Source organism: Protopterus annectens, chromosome 3.part1, assembly GCF_019279795.1.
Source record: "Protopterus annectens isolate FY-2018-M chromosome 3.part1, PAN1.0, whole genome shotgun sequence".
Taxonomy (NCBI): Eukaryota; Metazoa; Chordata; order Ceratodontiformes; family Protopteridae; genus Protopterus; species Protopterus annectens.
The window spans coordinates 1,859,383,929-1,859,401,364 of NC_056732.1; the positions used below are offsets into that span (position 1 = coordinate 1,859,383,929).

Consider the following 17,436-nt stretch of genomic DNA (forward strand, 5'->3'; position numbering starts at 1 on the left):
ACTTCGAGTCCAAACTGGCTACATGTACTAAAGACAGTCATAAGGCCTTCTTCGTGTATGTCTGCAGTCTCAAAGGAAGTCCTCAGATCTGCCCAGAACTGGTTGCCAAAGACACCACATACACAAACACCGTAGATACAGCCAACCTGCTGGCAGACAGGTTCAGTGAAAATTTCACCCTCTGTCCCCCCATCAGGAAATCAGGACATCCCCAGCACCTGCCCCCCTCCCCTCATCCCTAGGGAACAAGTCATCACTGCTGTCTCAAAGGCAAAAAATACAGCCTCCATGCATCCCAGGCTGCATCCTACATGAACTCAGGCAGGAGCTTGCAGTACCATTAGACGCCCTATTCAACCAAAGCCTGAGAACCAGCTTCGTCCCAGCTGAGTGGAGGACAGCCACTGTCATCCCTTTGCACAAAGGTGGAGCATCCACCGATCCAGGAAATTATAGACCCATCAGCCTAACCAGCCTGATCTGCAAGACCATAGAGTGGATTATCATGGACCTCATTAACCAGGACATTGGCAACCTCCTAACACTTGATCCCACACAGTTTGGTTTTGTCAAGGGGAGTTCATGCCTGTTAAATTTGGTCAACTTCTTTGAGAAGGTCACCAAAGCCATGGATGAGGGGAAGACGGTACACACCACCTACCTTGACCTGGCCAAAGTCTTCAATATTATTTCCCACTTAGGTATAACAGATAAACTCTATCAACTAGGCTTCATTCTGTGTGTTACCAGATGGGTAGCAAACTTGCTTGCTGATAGAACCCACCTAGTCAAAATAGGGGGAAGCCACCTTTAGTAGTAGACCCATAATGAGCAGTGTACTCCTGGGGTCAGTCTTGGGGTCTCTGTTGTTTGGAATGTACTTTTCTGAGGTGCAGGCCAAAACTAGTGGGCTATAGCTGACCGAGTTTGCATATGACTGCAAGCTAGTTACTATCATCAATTCCCCTAGTGATGTGGACATCCTCCAAGAGGGTCTCACCCAAACAAATGACTGGTGCCAGTGGCCTCAAACAGAATGCCAAAAAATGCATCATCATCCCCTTTGGGGAGAGTGACATCCCCACAAATGATCACATTAATAACAAGGTCATCAGCATGCAATCATTCATGAGGGACTTGGGCACCCAGGTTGATAGCAAACTGACTTTTGACCACCATGTTCCCTCCATTGTATGGAAAGCTTTCTACATGGCCCACCTCTTTAGTAAGGGAATCTCATCCAGGGACAAGGAGGTCATAACATCCCTGTGTTCTTCTGTTATAAGACCCATTATTAAGTACAATGCCCCTTTCGGCATGCACTTCATAAAGCACATGCAGCAGCTGGAGAGACCAAGAGAACACAGAGGTTCCTCACTAGGAGAATCCAGGGCCTCAAACATCTATCCTAGCCTATAGGCTAAAGGTCTTGTCCCTTTATTCAGTCTCATACAGACTTGTCAGAGGTGACTTCTGTATGGCATACAGCCCCGCAGTGATGGGACTGCTGCATATCCGCAAGTCAAGCTCCACTCGAGTAGCCCACATGTGCGACCTCAACCTGGTCTGTGACATCAAGGATTCGGTGGGACAGATTTGTGTCCCAGAGGCTCCCCCTTCTGTTGAATAGACTGCCTGTCCATGTCAAGCAGAGTACCTCATTAACCCTTTTTAAGGGCAACCTGGATAACTGGATGGGGAACAGAAAATACACCCATGGAATTCCACCTGTGTCCCTGTTGGACAGGGGCATTGGGTGCTGACTTGCTGGAACATGGGCTAAATTATTGACTAGGCTTTTAAGTGCCTCAGGGCCAATAGCCTAGTAACTTCCTATGATCCTATGATCCCATTTAAGCACTCTAAGGGAATTTGCGGAGTACTTATCTTTTAAAAAATCACATGAGAAAAAGAGATCATGTTTTGAAGATACAAGCTGTAAGGATCAAGGCAGATAATGAGGAAGTATTTTTATTGTGATTATAATTATTGTTGTTGCATTGGTTAATATTCAACTTATCCAGAAGGCAGGGAATTAACAAATGTGTTCAGCCAAGCAGTCCTTTTCTCCTTATCTGTCTTGAAAAATCTGCATTTCTGTGATCAGCAGTGACCAAACAAACTGCACTGTGTGGGACTTTAACACTTTATTTCTTTATTGTTTATTGTGCAGTTTGCAGACTGACCAGGACTCCTTTTACATTCTGGTTCTACCTTACAACATTGTTGTAACCAATTAGACTGTATGTAATTAGGCAGGGTACCTGAAAAGTGACTGTTTATGCACCATAATAAATCTCAGGATTATTCATTTCTATACATTGTTAATGTCGAACTCAGAAGAAGGCTAGTGCCTTCTTTTTGTTGTGAGTGTTTGCAATGTGAGTTGTTGAGGATCAGCCACGGGACTATGTATTACAGTCTGTAGAAATAACACACACAAAGCAGATAAAAGGAAAGTGGAAATGTACACAGCCTGCACTGCTCTGTTTTGTTCACAGCACAGATTCGTACTATAAAGTTGTCCTAGCAGTGGGAGGTTAAAGCTGGATGTGCCAGCCTATCTCATTAAATATTTATACAAATTCAGCCTTTATGTTATTTCCTCACAGCATTAGCTCATGAATATTAATCAGCTTGAAAGCACTGCGTAGGGACACATTTCTCAGACACACAGGAAGTATTTGCTTGAAAAAGTTGAGACAACTTTGGTTCTTGAGCACAGAATTACTTGGATTTTTTTTCATTTGTATAATTATCACTCATCTGAAAACCTTTACAATTGGCAGTTTCTTGATTTCATGAACAGTGTGATTCATCATGAAGCTGGAGGTAAGATATAAGCCAGTTAGAAAATCTCTCTGTAACAACTAACCTTTGTTTTTCAGATCTGAGGCATCAGGCCTTGTGTTTGTGAATGGTGTAGTTTGTGCTGCTGGATTGAGATGAAGCTATAATAAGGACTTACATTCTACAGAGAGCAGTAGAAGAAATGTTTATGTTCAGGGAGATTAATGTTCCATTTTATTCTGAGAAAAATAGCACAAGATCACAAATCTTAACTTATTGATAAAAGAAGATTTTTATGCAGGTTGGCATTTTGTGCAACATCACTCATTGATGGCAAGCTGTGTTTCTTCTCATATTTCCTACTTGTAATGCTGTCAGTTTGCTTTACTGAGTGCTCCCTACACATACTCTGTTTTAATTGTGCATTAGTAGGTGTATCATAAATTATAAAGAAATCGTGCTGACAAGAAATTGCACACAAAAATCATAGGTATAATTCCAGATCTGATGTCTTGAAGACAGAATTTCATTGTAGATCAGCATTTGAGTTCATGTGAAAAAAAATATGTATTATGCTTGTATCCCTGAAATGTGTACCCTAGAGTTTCAGTGGATATGGATGTGTAGTGCACTTAAAGCTTCAGTGGAAACTCATTTTCTCTGATTGCTTTAAAGCAGGAATGTGGAAACACCCACAAGCACATAATGAAATGTGATGTTTCCCTTATTGTAATAGCTGTTTTTTCTTGTGTAACATTTTGTATTAAACATTTTGAGTTATCTGGCTTGTTTATGAATGCATGCATTTTTGCTGAAACAAATTATATCAGATTAAATAAATAAATTATGACATTCACTGCATTCTAAAACGTTGTGTCTGTATCATGTCACGCACAAGTTTTGGCACCTAAGGAGTGCAGACCAGAGTTTTAGTTAATGGCACCATCTCACACACACACACACACACACACACACACAAACAGAAAGCCTAGCTTTGTAATTAGGCTTACTTACACATAAGCAATAGTACCTTTTTTGTTATTAGCTTGCTTATATTTACAAATCATGTTTCTGCATTTTTGGCTTTCTTGTCTAGTTTGAGGACTATGGTACAGGCTACATAACTAAGGGCAGAAGGTATAAAATAGTGATCATCACATTAAGAATATTTGTAACAGAAGTGCATCAGGTGAAACTTTGTAGTCAACTTCAAGCTGTTGTTAAGTAACCGTAAATGACTTTTGCTGTGATGCTTCAGAGATCTACCTGGTTATACAGAGATGTTGTTAATGTACTTAGCAGCTGATGAAGATAGACAGATATTGTTTGACTGTATGGTACTGTCATGTTCTATAAAAATTAACAACAGAAGTGTAAAGAAAATAAACAGTAAAGTGTGTCAAAGCAGAAATTTAACTCATCAGAAAAGAACACTTTTCCCATTTGTATATTTGTTTCAGGAGGACTTTGGCAGGTGTAAATGTGTCTGCACAGTTGTTTGCATCTTATTAAGCTGTAGTACTTATGTCAGAGTGTCCATATAAAACATATGCTTGTTCTTTCATTCATTTTCTAATTACTTGCTTGCAGAATAAATAATCCTGAAGGAGGCATAAGCACCCCCACAGGATGGACACACTCAACTTACTTTCACACAGCATTTATACCACTGAACAATATAGAGAAACTCTGTTTCACCTCTGGAATGTTTTGGGGTTGCGGGAGGACACTGGGTGGTAGACACAGGGGCATGTACAGACTCCTCAGCGAAGGCGTGCAAGCAGAGCACTACATTGAAGACCCAAGATCCGTGGGAGATTGTTCCAAGAAGAAGGTGCTAATTTTTGTGAATCATTTTTGTGCGTCAGGGAATACTTGGGTCTGATTAGACAGGTAGTAATTGTATTTCTGATGGAGTAAGAAAAGCCCATTTATTCACAAATTATTGTTTAGTAGTGGGCTGTAGCTTTGATGGATCAGTTGGAAGGTTTTGATTTGGTAGAAAAGTTTCTCTGTCTGTGAAAGGTAGCCAGTTGGACTTAGTAAAGGTTATGCAGTGGGGGTTGTGTTCTAGGACTTAGATTGTTTATATTTTCAGGGTTTCTTTGAAGGATGTAAGTGTCTTATAAAGAAAGAAGGACAGAGAGTGGTAGAGCCAAGGCAGTAGTACATTGACTGCACAGGGCTGCCTAGATTTCTTTATGAGTAGATTGGAAGTAATGTAAGCTATTTTTCATTGAAGTAGAACTTTTTGTACTTGAAATTCAAAGTGACTCAGGAGCTATAGTGATTGATTTAATGTGATGCTTGGATCTTTGTATTGGATAACAAGAAATTGCCCCCCCAAGATAAGTGAAGAACTGGAAACCATTTGAAGTGTTGAACAGTATTGTGGATTGTTAACTATATAAGTACAGTTTAATTTATTTTTTAATTGTTTATTTTTTTTTAGCCCCTTCCAGAGAAGAGCTAAGTCATTTTGATGCATGTGATTTATGTACATAGGTTCATAGGAGGTTAATAGTCTATTAGCCCTAGGACCTTTATAAGCCTAGCCATGTTATACCCTTGTTCCCTTAGTAACCAAGTTGTACGGTCTATACTTCCAGCGCAAGTCTATGATTAGCACCACCTACCCTTATCCAAGAGGAACACAGGTGACATCCCCCCAGAGTAAATTTTCAATCTCCCATCCAGTTGTCTAAGTTATGCTTAAGTAGAGTCATTGAGGAGCTCTGTTTTACGTGAATTGGGAGTTTGTTCCAGAGGTGTGTCAATCTCTGGGAGATATATCTGTTCCTTCAGCATGCCCTGTTAATGTTGCAGGCTAGATTAAGATCCCTAGAGTGAGTGAATCTTGTCCCATGTGACTTACAGATGTGCAGCAATTCCATTAGGGCAGGTACAAGCCTGCTCTTTAGGCCAGGCATAAGTCGCCTGTCAGCAGCCTTTAAGATACAGAGTACAGTGACAGGACCTTCAGTCTGTCCATGTAGGTTATGAGTTGGAAGGCCCTGAATTTTCTTAGTGAGAAACCTCTGAGGTCACTCTAGCTGCTGCAGTTGTCCAGTCAGGTACATACAGAAGGGAGTGTTGTATTCTATTAGTGGTCTGATGAGGGTCGAGTATAGTGGTGTTATAACAACCTTAACTCTGGATGCAATGCCCTTACTTATGAGATGTGCAATGTTGAAGACCTTTCTTACCACTGTGGACACATGGTGATCGAAGTTAAGATTGCTATCAACCTGTGTTCCCAAATCTCTAGCCACAGGATTTGAGCTTGGGGGTACTGTTAATATTGTAATTTGCAGGGATTTCCCCTCTGCTGAAAGGGATAATGCACTTTTTTGTGTTTAATTTAAATCTGTGGCTTTGGCACCAGTCATTTGTCTGTGTAAACCCTTTTTGCAGTATGTCAGCATTGTTGGGTGATTCAATGACTACACTCAGATTGCAGTCAGCAGTGAACTTGGTTAAGACACAGGCCATCTGTTTTCACCTGGACTTCTGAGAAATAGATTCCAAACAGTAGGGGGCCCAGCACAGATCCTTGTGGTACACTGCTGGTAACTGGTCTGCTGGTAGAGGTGGAATTCCCAACTTTGACTGTATGCATTTTGTCACTGAGCCAGTTGGCTACCCATCTAGTGATGCATGGGTTAATCTCCAGCAAGGTGAGTTTCTCAGTGATGCCTGAGTGGGGTTTTGTGTCAAAAGCCTTGGCTAAGTCAAGATAGGCTGTGTGTACTACTGTTTTACCTTCATCCAGGGCTTTGGTGAAATTCTTGAAGTCCACCAGGTTTAATAAGCATAATTTACCCATAACAAAGCTAAATTGAGTTGGGTCAAGAGTTTGAAGGTCACATGTGTCTTTATTGACAAGGTCCCTGATGATTCTCTCCATGGCCTTGCAGATAAGTCTGGCTAGGCATATGGTTCTATAGTTTCCAGGGTTAGTTGATGGACCTCCTTTGAGCAAGGGAATTACTGTTGCTGTTTTCCAGTCTGCTGGGATGTAACCAGTACTCAAGAGTGTCCTGTTTTAGATCATTTGGTGGGCAGCCTTGGAGGTTATCTGGTCCCATAGAGACTGTGTTTTTGGCCATGGAGAGTGCCGTTATGACCTGTTGCTTGGAGATACTAGGTGGAGGACTGGTAACAGGTATGCTTTGAAGTGGGGACAGGGGGGGTGATGTTTGTGCCAAATCTGTCTGCTGTCCTCAAGTTCAGTATGTGTGGTACTGTCCACTACTAGTTCAGCACAAAGCTAGACCTTCCCTTTTAAATTTCTGATGTAAGTAAGAATGCCTTGTGATTATCCTTAGCTAGGGATGCTAGTTTAGCTTCATAATTTACTTTATTGGACTTTATAATATACCTAATTTGCTTGTTCAAGCTGTGGAGGTTGTTCTTCCTCTGCTGAGTCAGTTCTTTAGACGTTAGTTTCTTCCTCTTGTTGTCGAGCCTATTTATGCTTGATGGCCACCAGGGTGGCATGTTTTTTCATGAGGACCTTGCTTTGATTTGTACAGGTACAGATGACTGTATACATTTGTATACGTGTTTATATAGGGCTTTGTCTACATCTCTGTGTAGGAATCATTACTGACAGTGGCAGCAGGGGGTTTGAAACTATTTATGCCATCACTTAAGAAGGTATAGTGTGCTTTGGAGAAATTATTTTTCATTTTTGCTCTGGGGGGCGGCAGGTATTATTGTTACTTTGAATGAGACCAGTTTATGATCAGACCTTACTAGGGAGGGTACCAATCAGGGCACACAGTGGGTAGTGTGAAGACCCCCTGTGTTGGTGAGTACTAAGTTTAGGACATTCATGCTCCTTAGTTTAGGACATTCATGCTCCTTGTGGGGGAAAAGTAAAAATAGAGTGCTTCTGGAAGATGAGAGTCATAGGCAAGTACTAGGCTACCCTTGTGGAATATGTATAGGCTACCCTTGTGGAATATGTAAAGTTTAGATAGGTTTCCCCTCCAAAGGTGAGAATCAAACCTTATATGTAGTGTCTTGAGGGGTAAATACCTTAACCAGTATACCACCCCCCCAAACAAACAGATGGGACATGAACCTGCAATTAGGCCATTGGTTTGCTTTGGTGATCACTGTATTGTCAGTGTAAAGAAAACATTTTATGGTGAAAGGTCGGAAGGAAGGCCATTTAAGATATTGAAAACAGCAAAGGACCAAGTACTGATCCCTGAGGGAAACTGATATTAGTACTGGTATGAGAGCAAATCCTTTGAGAAAAAAAATTAAAGTCCTTGCAGAGAAAAGTCAGACACCAAGATACAAACTTCTGTAGAGAGACTGCACTTTTGTATTGATTGGAGCAATAGCTGGTGGTTCACAGTTTCACATGCTCTTTAAGAGCTACCGAAATAGCACCTGTGAGAAAAGACAATTTCAAAATTAGAGAATATATAAGGGCAATAAGGGTGCTTCACTTTGTCCTAAAACCATATCATCTTTGATCAGAAATACCATATTTTGTATGTTGGGAAGGATTTTTCAAACTAGTTTAAAAAAAAAAATGTTTTGTCAAGAACTTAACAGTTATTATTTTATTTTTTTACTTGTTAATTGTTTATCTGTTCTTGCCGTACAGTAGTGTGAACAAGCATGCAATTTAACTGCTAGTAGAGTGCAATCAGATGCTCCATGCACTACATATGGATTATACTTCATTTATTTTGTCGATTGGATTAGTCCAGCTGGATAAACCCCACTGACATAGAAATCTTGGGAAGAGAAGCTCTTACATCTAAGCGTACAGGCCAATTGATGCATGTAATCAAGCAAAATGTGTGTATTTATATAACATGTAAAGTCTTGTATCCAGATCAGTGGTTGCTTCCTCATATTCCAGTACAGTTACCTCCTTATCCTGCATATCTCATGCAGTGGTTCATATGCACATTGGTAAGTATCATTTCAGACACCAGTATAATCACTTATTATCCTGTGTATCTCGCATACACTCTCCCGTACACCTCAGTGCAAAGTTTTTCATAAACCACCCTTATCCTGTGTATCTCGCATAAAGTCTTCCGTACACCTCAGTGCAAAGTATTTCATAAACCACCCTTATCCTGTGTATCTCCCATAAAGTCTCCCATACATCTCAGTGCTAAGTATAAACCATTCTTATCCTCTGTATACCACATAAATCTCCCGTACACCTCAGTGCTAAGTATAAACCATCCTTATCCTGTGTATCTCACATAAAGTCTCCTGTACACCTCAGTGCTAATTGTTTCATAATCCATCCTTATTCTGTGTAGCTGACATAGTCTTCTGTATACCTTTGTGCTAAGTGTAAACCATCCTATACCTGTGTATCTCACAAAAAGTCTGCCATACACTTCAGTGCCAAGTGTAAATCATCCGCATCTTGTGTATCTCACATAAACTCTCCAGTACGCCTCAGTGCTAAGAATAAGCCATCCGCATCTTGTGTATCTCGCATAAACTCTCCAGTACACCTCAGTGCTAAATCATTCTTATCCTGTGCATCTCACAAAGTCTCCCGTATACCTCAGTGTTAAGTGTAAACCATCTTTATCCTTTACATATCATATAAAGTCTCCCATACACCTCTATGTAAAGTATAAACCATCCTTTCCTGTGTATCTCACGTAAAGTCTTCTGTACACCTCAGTGCTAATTATAAACCATCCCTATCTTGTGCATCTCATATAGTCTTCTGTACACCTCATTGCTAAGTATAAACCATCCTTATCTTGTGTACCTCACATAAAGTCTCTCATACAATTCAGTGCCACGTATAAACCATCCACATCCTGTGTATCTCACATAAGGTCTGCTGTACATCTCAGTGCTAAGTATAAACCACCCCTATCCTGTGTATCTCACATAAAGTATCCTGTACACCTCAGCGCTAAGTATTTCATACACCATCCTTATCGTGTGTATCTCACATAAAACCTCCTGTACACCTCAGGGTTAAGTATTTTATAAACCACTCTTATCCTGTGTATCTTCCTGTGTATCTAACATAAAGTCTCCCACACACCTCAGTGGTATTTCATACACCATCCTTATCCTGTGTATCTCACATAAAGTCTGGCATACACCATAGTGCTAAGTATTTCATAAATCATCCCCATCCTGCTTATCTCATATAAAGTCTCCCGTACACCTCAGTGCTAAGTATAAACCATCCTTATCCTGTGTATCTCACATAAAGTCTCCTGTACACCTCAGTGCTAAGTATAAACCATCCTTAACCTGTGTATCTCACATAAAGTCTCCCATACACCTCAGTGCTAAGTATAAACCATCCTTATCCTGTGTATCTCAGTTATAGTCTCCCATACACCTCAGTGCTAAGAATGTCCTGTGTATCTCATACAGTTTCCCGTACACCTCCGTGCCAAGTATAAACCCTCTCTGTCCTGTGTATCTCACATAGTGTCCTGCACACCTCAGTGCTAAGTATTTCAGAAACAAACCTTCTCCTGTGTTTCTTAGTCTCCCCTACACCTTTGTGCTAAGTATTTCATACACCATCCTTATCTTGTGTCTCTCACAAGAAGTGTCCCGTGCACCTCAGTGCTAAGAATAAACCATCCTTACCCAATGTACCTCACATAACGTCGACCATAGACCTCCGTAATAAGTGTAAACCATCCTTACCCTGTGTATCTCACATAGTCTCCCATACACCTCAGTGCTAAGTATAAACCCTCTCTGTCCTGTGTATCTCACATAAAGTGTCCTGCACCCTCTGTGCTAAGTATTTCAGAAACAATCTTTCTCCTGTGTTTCTCAGTTAGTCTCCTGTATATCTCAGTGCTAAGTATAAACCACCCTTATCCTGTATATCTCACATAAAGTCTCCCATACATGTCAGTGCTGAGTATAAACCATCCCTATCCTGTATATCTCACATAAAGTCTCCCATACACGTCAGTGCTGAGTATAAACCATCCCTATCCTGTATATCTCACATAAAGTTTCCCGTACACCTCAGTGCTAAGTATAAACCCTCTCTGTCCTGTGTATCTCATATAAAGTGTCCCGTACACCTGAATGCCAAGTATAAACCATCCTTTCCTGTGTATCTCTCGTAAAGTCTCCCGTACACCTCATTGCTAAGTATAAACCCTCTCTGTCCTGTGTATCTCACATAAAGTGTCCTGCACACCTCAGTGCTAAGTATTTCAGAAACAATCTTTCTCTTGTGTATCTCACATAGTCTCCTGTACATCTCAGTGCTAAGTATAAACCACCCTTATCCTGTGTATCTCACATAGTCTCGTGCACACCTCCGTGCTATGTATAAACCATCCCTATCCTGTGTATCTCACATAAAGTGTCCCATACATCTCAGTGCTAAGTATAAACCATCCTTATCCTGTATATCTCACATAAAGTCTGCTGTACATCTAAGTACTAAATATAAACCACACATATCCTATTTTTCTCATGTAAAGTCTCCCATACACCTCAGTCTTCTTCTTCTTTCGGCTTTTCCCGGTTAGGGGTTGCCACAGCGGAACACCTGTCTGCTCATGATTGGCAGTGGAGTTTTACGGTGCCGAGTTGCCAGCCTGGCACCCAACCTTCCACAGAAGGCACACACATGCACACACTCACACCTAGGGCCAATTTAGAGTATCTAATCCACCTACAGCATGTCTTTGGGGTGTGGGAGGAAACCGGAGTACTCGGAGAAAACCCATGCGACCACAGGGAGGACATGCAGACTCCGCACAGAAGGCACCCCAGCTGAGGATCAAACCAGAGAACCTCTTGCTGTGAGGTGACAATGCTAACTGCTGCACCGCCGTGGCCCCTACACCTCAGTGCTAAGTATAAACCATCCCTATCCTGTGTATTTCACATAGTCTCCTGTACATCTCAGTGCTAAATATTTCATACACCATCCGTATCATGTGTATCTCACATAACGTCTCCCGTGCACCTCAGTGCTAAGTATAAACAATCCTTATCCTGTGCACCTCATATAAAGTCTCCCCTACACCTCTGTGCTAAGTAATTCATACACCATCCTTATCTTGTGTATCTCACATAAAGTATCCCGTACACCTTGGTGCAAAGTATAAACCAGCCTTATCCAGTATACCTCACAAAAAGTCTACCGTAGACCTCCGTGCTAAGTATAAACCATCCTTATCCTGTGTATCTCACATAAAGTCTCCCGTACACCTCAGTGCTAAGTAGAAACAGTCCTTATCCTGTGTATCTCACACAGTCTGTTGTACACCTCAGTGCCACGTATAAACCATCCCTATCCTGTCTATCTCAAATAAAGTCTCCCATATACCTCAGTTTTAAGTGTAAACCACCCTTATCCTGTGTTTCTCACATAAAGTCTACCTCAGTGCTAAGTATAAACCATCCCTATCCTGTGTATGTCCTATAAAGTCTCCTGTACACCTCAGTGCTAAGTATAAACCATCCTTATCCTGTGTATCTCATGTAAAGTCTCCCGTACACCTCAGTACTAAGTACAAACCATCCTTATCCAGTGCATCTCATATAAGGTCTTGTGTACAAGTCGGTGAATGGCGTTTTATACTCCAGCCAGTAACTTTCTTATCATGTGTATCTCACATAAATTCGTCTCTACAGAGCAGTGCTTACTGCTTTACACTTCAGTAGAGTCACTTTCATATCCTGCATGTCTTATATAAAGTTTTCGCTTCAGGTCCGTGCTTACTAGTCCATACACAAGACTGAAACTTTCTTATCCTGTGGGTCTCGCAAGCCTGCTTTACATATCACTGCTTAATGTTTCATACACTAGTAGTGTCTCTTCCATATTCTTTGTAGTTCTTACACGGTCTCTTATAGAGGTGTAGGATTACTGGTTTGTGCCTCAAACAATCACTTCCTCATTTTATTTATCTTCTGTAAAGTCTCGTGGGGTCTATATCATAACACCGAAGAGGCGTTTAATCAAACGCCTCTTTGTCAACACATAAACATTGAACGAACTAAAGCGCGAATGCTCAGAACACCTAATGAGGAGGTGCCATGGATGCATTATGTGTAACTAGCTGTATAACTGGTGTCTACTGAAGAGGTGCCATGGATACATTATGTGTAACTAGCTGTATAACTGATGTCTACTGAAGAGGTGCCATGGATACATTATGTGTAACTAGTTGTATAAGTGGTGTCTATTGAGGAGTTGTCATGGATACATTATGTGTAACTAGCTGTATAACTGGTGTCTACTGAGGACATACCATGGATACATTATGTGTAACTAGCTGTATAACCAGTGTGTACTGAGGATATACCATGGATACATTATGTGTAACTAGTTGTATAACTGGTGTCTACTGAGAAAATGCCATGGATACATTATATGTAACTAGCTGTATGAATGGTGTCTACTGAGGAGATACCATGGATACATTATGTGTAACTAGCTGTATAACCAGTGTGTACTGAGGATATACCATGGATACATTATGTGTAACTAGCTGTATAACTGGTGTCTACTGATGAGATGCCATGGATACATTCTGTGTAACTAGCTGTATAACTGGTGTCTACTGAGGAGATACCATGGATACATTATGTGTAACTAGCTGTATAACTGGTGTCTACTGAGGAGGTACCATGGATACATTATGTGTAACTAGCTGTATAAATGGTGTCTACTGAGGAGGTATCGTGGATAAATTATTTGTAACTAGCTGTATAACTGGTGTCTACTGATGCGATGCCATGGATACATTATGTGTAAGTAGCTGTATAACTGGTGTCTACGGAGGAGGTACCATGGCTACATTGTGTGTCTTCTGAGGACATACCATGGATACATTATGTGTAACTAGCTGTATAACTGGTGTCTACTGAGGAGATACCATGGATACATTATGTGTAACTAGCTGTATAAATGGTGTCTACTGAGGAGGTTCCATGGATACATTGTGTAACTTGCTGTATAACCGGTGTCTACTGAGGAGGTGCCATGGATACATTACATGTAACTAGCTGTATAACCGGTGTCTGCTGAGGAGGTGCCATGGATACATTGTGTAACTTGCTGTATAACCGGTGTCTACTGAGGAGGTGCCATGGATACATTATGTGTAACTAGCTGTATAACTGGTGCCTACTGAGGAGATACCATGAATACATTATGTGTAACAAGCTATGTAACCGGTATCTACTGAGGACACACCATGGATACATTATGTGTAACTAGCTGTATAACTGGTGTCTGCTGAGGAGATGCCATGGATACATTATGTGTAACTAGCTGTATAACCGGTGTCTGCTGAGGAGATGCCATGGATACATTATGTGTAACTAGCTATATATCTGTGTCTACTGAGGAGATGCCATGGATACATTGTGTGTTACTAGCTGTATAACTGGTGTCTACTGAGGAGATGCCATGGATACATTGTGTAACTAGCTGTATAACTGATGTCTACTGAGGAGATGCCATGGATACATTGTGTAACTAGCTGTATAACTGGTATCTACTGAGGAGATGCTATGGATACATTATGTTTAACTAGCTGTATAACTGGTGTCTACTGAGGACATACCATGGATACATTATGTGTAACTAGCTGTATAACTGGTGTCTGCTGAGGAGATACCATGGATACATTATGTGTAACTAGCTGTATAACTGGTGACTACTGAGGAGATACCATGGATACATTATGTGTAACTAGCTGTATAACTGGTGTCTGCTGTGGAGATGTCATCGATACATTCAGATTTTTCATCACACAGTTGTATGAGTTTGATCTTTTTGAAGGCTTTAAAGTGGGTTTTGTTTGTAATCGAGGGAGTGGAAGATTTTAAGGGTAAAGGTGAACAGATTATGGTTAAACTTTAGTAATGATGGATCGATCATTGGAGGGGAACATACAGGAGCCAGGTTTTTGAGTCAGTGTTTACCACTTTGGTCGTTTTGGAGACGAGCAAATCCAGGACATTTTTGTTTATCCAGTCGAGGAAATGCTGGTCAGACACAACTTTACAAGTGTAGGAGCTCCCGTCATTAGAAGGATAGGTGAAATCTCCAAGGATTAAAAAGATGTTGCTTATAGGGATATCCTGTATGAATGCCAGGAATTTATCTTGGTCATCTGGAGCCATAGACTTTGAAAGATAGCGGCTGTGATTTGGACATCAGATTTCCCTAAGATGAGCTGTAGTTCAGTAGGTCTCTGGGTATCGGTTTTGAAGGGATAATTCACCTGATGTACCCTGGTACTCCAACACCGTTTCAGGTGGATTTTAAGGTGTGATGGGCATAAATCCATGTCACAGAATGATATCTGTCTAAGGATTTGAATCATCTCTTTTCAACATGGACATGTTCCAAATGCAGAAGTGCCTCAAGGTCAGGCAGTTTATTTTTTTCCAGCAAATATCTTTAAATTTTCACATATGACATAAGCAATCTTACATTTATGTAAATGAAAAACAAACAGAATGACACTACTTTAGTTGCAAACAGTACACATCACAGATACCATAGAAACAGCTGTAGTTGCAGACATACATCACTTAGAATGTATCCAGTCATTGTTAGTTAAACATTATATGGCTCATTCAAATCCTGCCTATTAAGCCTCATTTCTCCTTTGCATATATTGTTCCACAATTCCCATTTTCCCTATGTAGTTTGCTCCTTCCCCTTTCTAAACATCCCAATTCTGGTTGTGTTATCTCTGTTACTATATTCACTACTTCTAGTAAAGTTGGTCTAGACTTTGATTTCCATTTTCTAGTAATTGCTTTTAAGGCAACCACCATGATTAGACTCAGCAAGGCTTTATTTTGTCTAGGCAATTCCAATTCTGTAGCATAACTCAAAAAAATAATTTCCCCCAGTCAGTCCAATATGTTTACCCTGCTTCTCTGACAGAGCGGTCTGCAGGGAATCCTTAAAGTCTGCCAGCTCATTACACTCCCCAAACATATGTTCCCAGACACCTCTTTCTTGCCTGTCACACCTCCATCATTTGTTCTCTTTGGAGTCTACTTGGAGTATAAAAATACCTATGTTAACACTTCCAGGCAAAGATACTAAATCTTCTAGACTTTGTTGCATGTTAAAGTCAGGCAGTTTATTGTTAAGCTTTCTTGTGTTGAGTAGCAGGGAAGCAAATGTCCCAGAGTCAAAATCAGCTCATGCTCCGTGAGTAGATCCCATAGGGTTTTAGTAGAGTGTATTACAGTTGCTGCTGCCCAGTTGTGCACCAACCAGGTATTGAATTTGGGACTACCAGGTAGTAATCCTGTGCCTTAACCTCTGTGCTATTAGGCTGTGTGTTGAGTAGAGTAACCTTGATGTCATCTGTTTTGGTTCTGGAGGTGTTATCAAATTGTGATGTTCATTAGATGAACTTTGCAAAACCAATGGGGGCAGCAAGAGCTTAGTACAGTGTGTGAAAAAACAAAAGATGTAGCTGGACTGTTGATCATTTTTTCCCAGGGTGCTGCATACTGGATCCCCCTTGACTTACACCAGCACCTTTACCAATTGTTGATCTCGGTTATCCTTTCCTTGTGTCTAGGCATCATTCTGGGTGAAGGGAAGATTCTGCTTAGAACTAGCGTTTTGCCCATCGCTAAAGCTGGCATGGTAAGCTTCAGCATATCCTTCTGCATGGTCTTGAGGGATTTGCATGACAGGTCATTTACCCCATATGAACTTCAGACATGTTATAGTCATACTTGCCTGAGGAGGGTGTTGAGTGTCCTAGTTATGTCCACTATTTTGGCTGTTGGGAGACAGCTGACTGTCACCCTGTCCTTGTACAACCTGGTGAGTGTGGAATCTCTGTGCCTAACAATTGAGTTTCCTAATAGCTAGGGCATGTCCAGCAGGTCATTTATCCCTACCAGACTTTGTAGCAGTTTCTGTTGGTGACATGTTGATGTTGTTTTTGTGGGGTAGATTTAATAAGGGGTTTACACTGATACCTACTTTTAATTAATTTATTTATTGAATTAAGAGTTATAGGAAGCCTGCAGAGAGATTTTTTTGAAACCATCAGCATACAACAGTTTTATATTCGTAGTATAATGATGTTGTATTTGCATGGGTGGAGGTGTGACATTGTGATACTCAATGTAAGCTGTGAATTGCAAGATGAATGCCTTCCATTGGTTAAGTATTTGCACCTCTTACAGATGGCTTTGTGCATGTTAAGTAATAGCTTTGAGTTTGCACCACTCCATGAGGCCCAGTACCGATTTGTGAAGAGAATCCCATTAGAAGTAAGGAGGACTACAGATGTGATTTTACAAATATTGTTTGGAGAAACTACAGAAATACTTTTGCAGTAAGACCTTTTACAAGATTTGGTAATGCTGAAGTGATGGAGATACCTAGGTAGTGGTGTTTAGAAGCTGGAAAACCAGACTGTGCTAACAACTGCAGAATTTCCCATGACTAGCAGTGTCTGCATGCATCACAGTGCAGTTTCTTTTTGTAAAGTCCAGAAAAACATTTAATCCTTCCAGTCAGTGCACATAGGCCCATCTTTCCCCAGAATTGTTGGAAAGGCTGTACCCACACTCCTAATTCAATACAAAGACAATAGGAACCTCTGCATAAAGTCTTAATAGTGAACATAAACACTTACCTTA

At 40.8% G+C, this 17,436-nt stretch overlaps 1 protein-coding gene across 1 annotated transcript in view; it reads left to right on the forward strand.

The window, feature by feature from the left end:
- The first annotated feature begins 2,702 nt into the window (after nucleotides 1–2,702).
- The window catches only part of LOC122798771 (zinc finger protein 271-like), a 255,262-nt gene continuing 240,528 nt past the window's right edge, over nucleotides 2,703–17,436 (forward strand). The window contains exon 1 of the mRNA XM_044067882.1: nucleotides 2,703–2,832. Coding sequence (XP_043923817.1) covers nucleotides 2,821–2,832 — 12 coding nt within the window. The 5' untranslated portion in view covers nucleotides 2,703–2,820. The remainder of the gene's footprint in view (nucleotides 2,833–17,436) is intronic.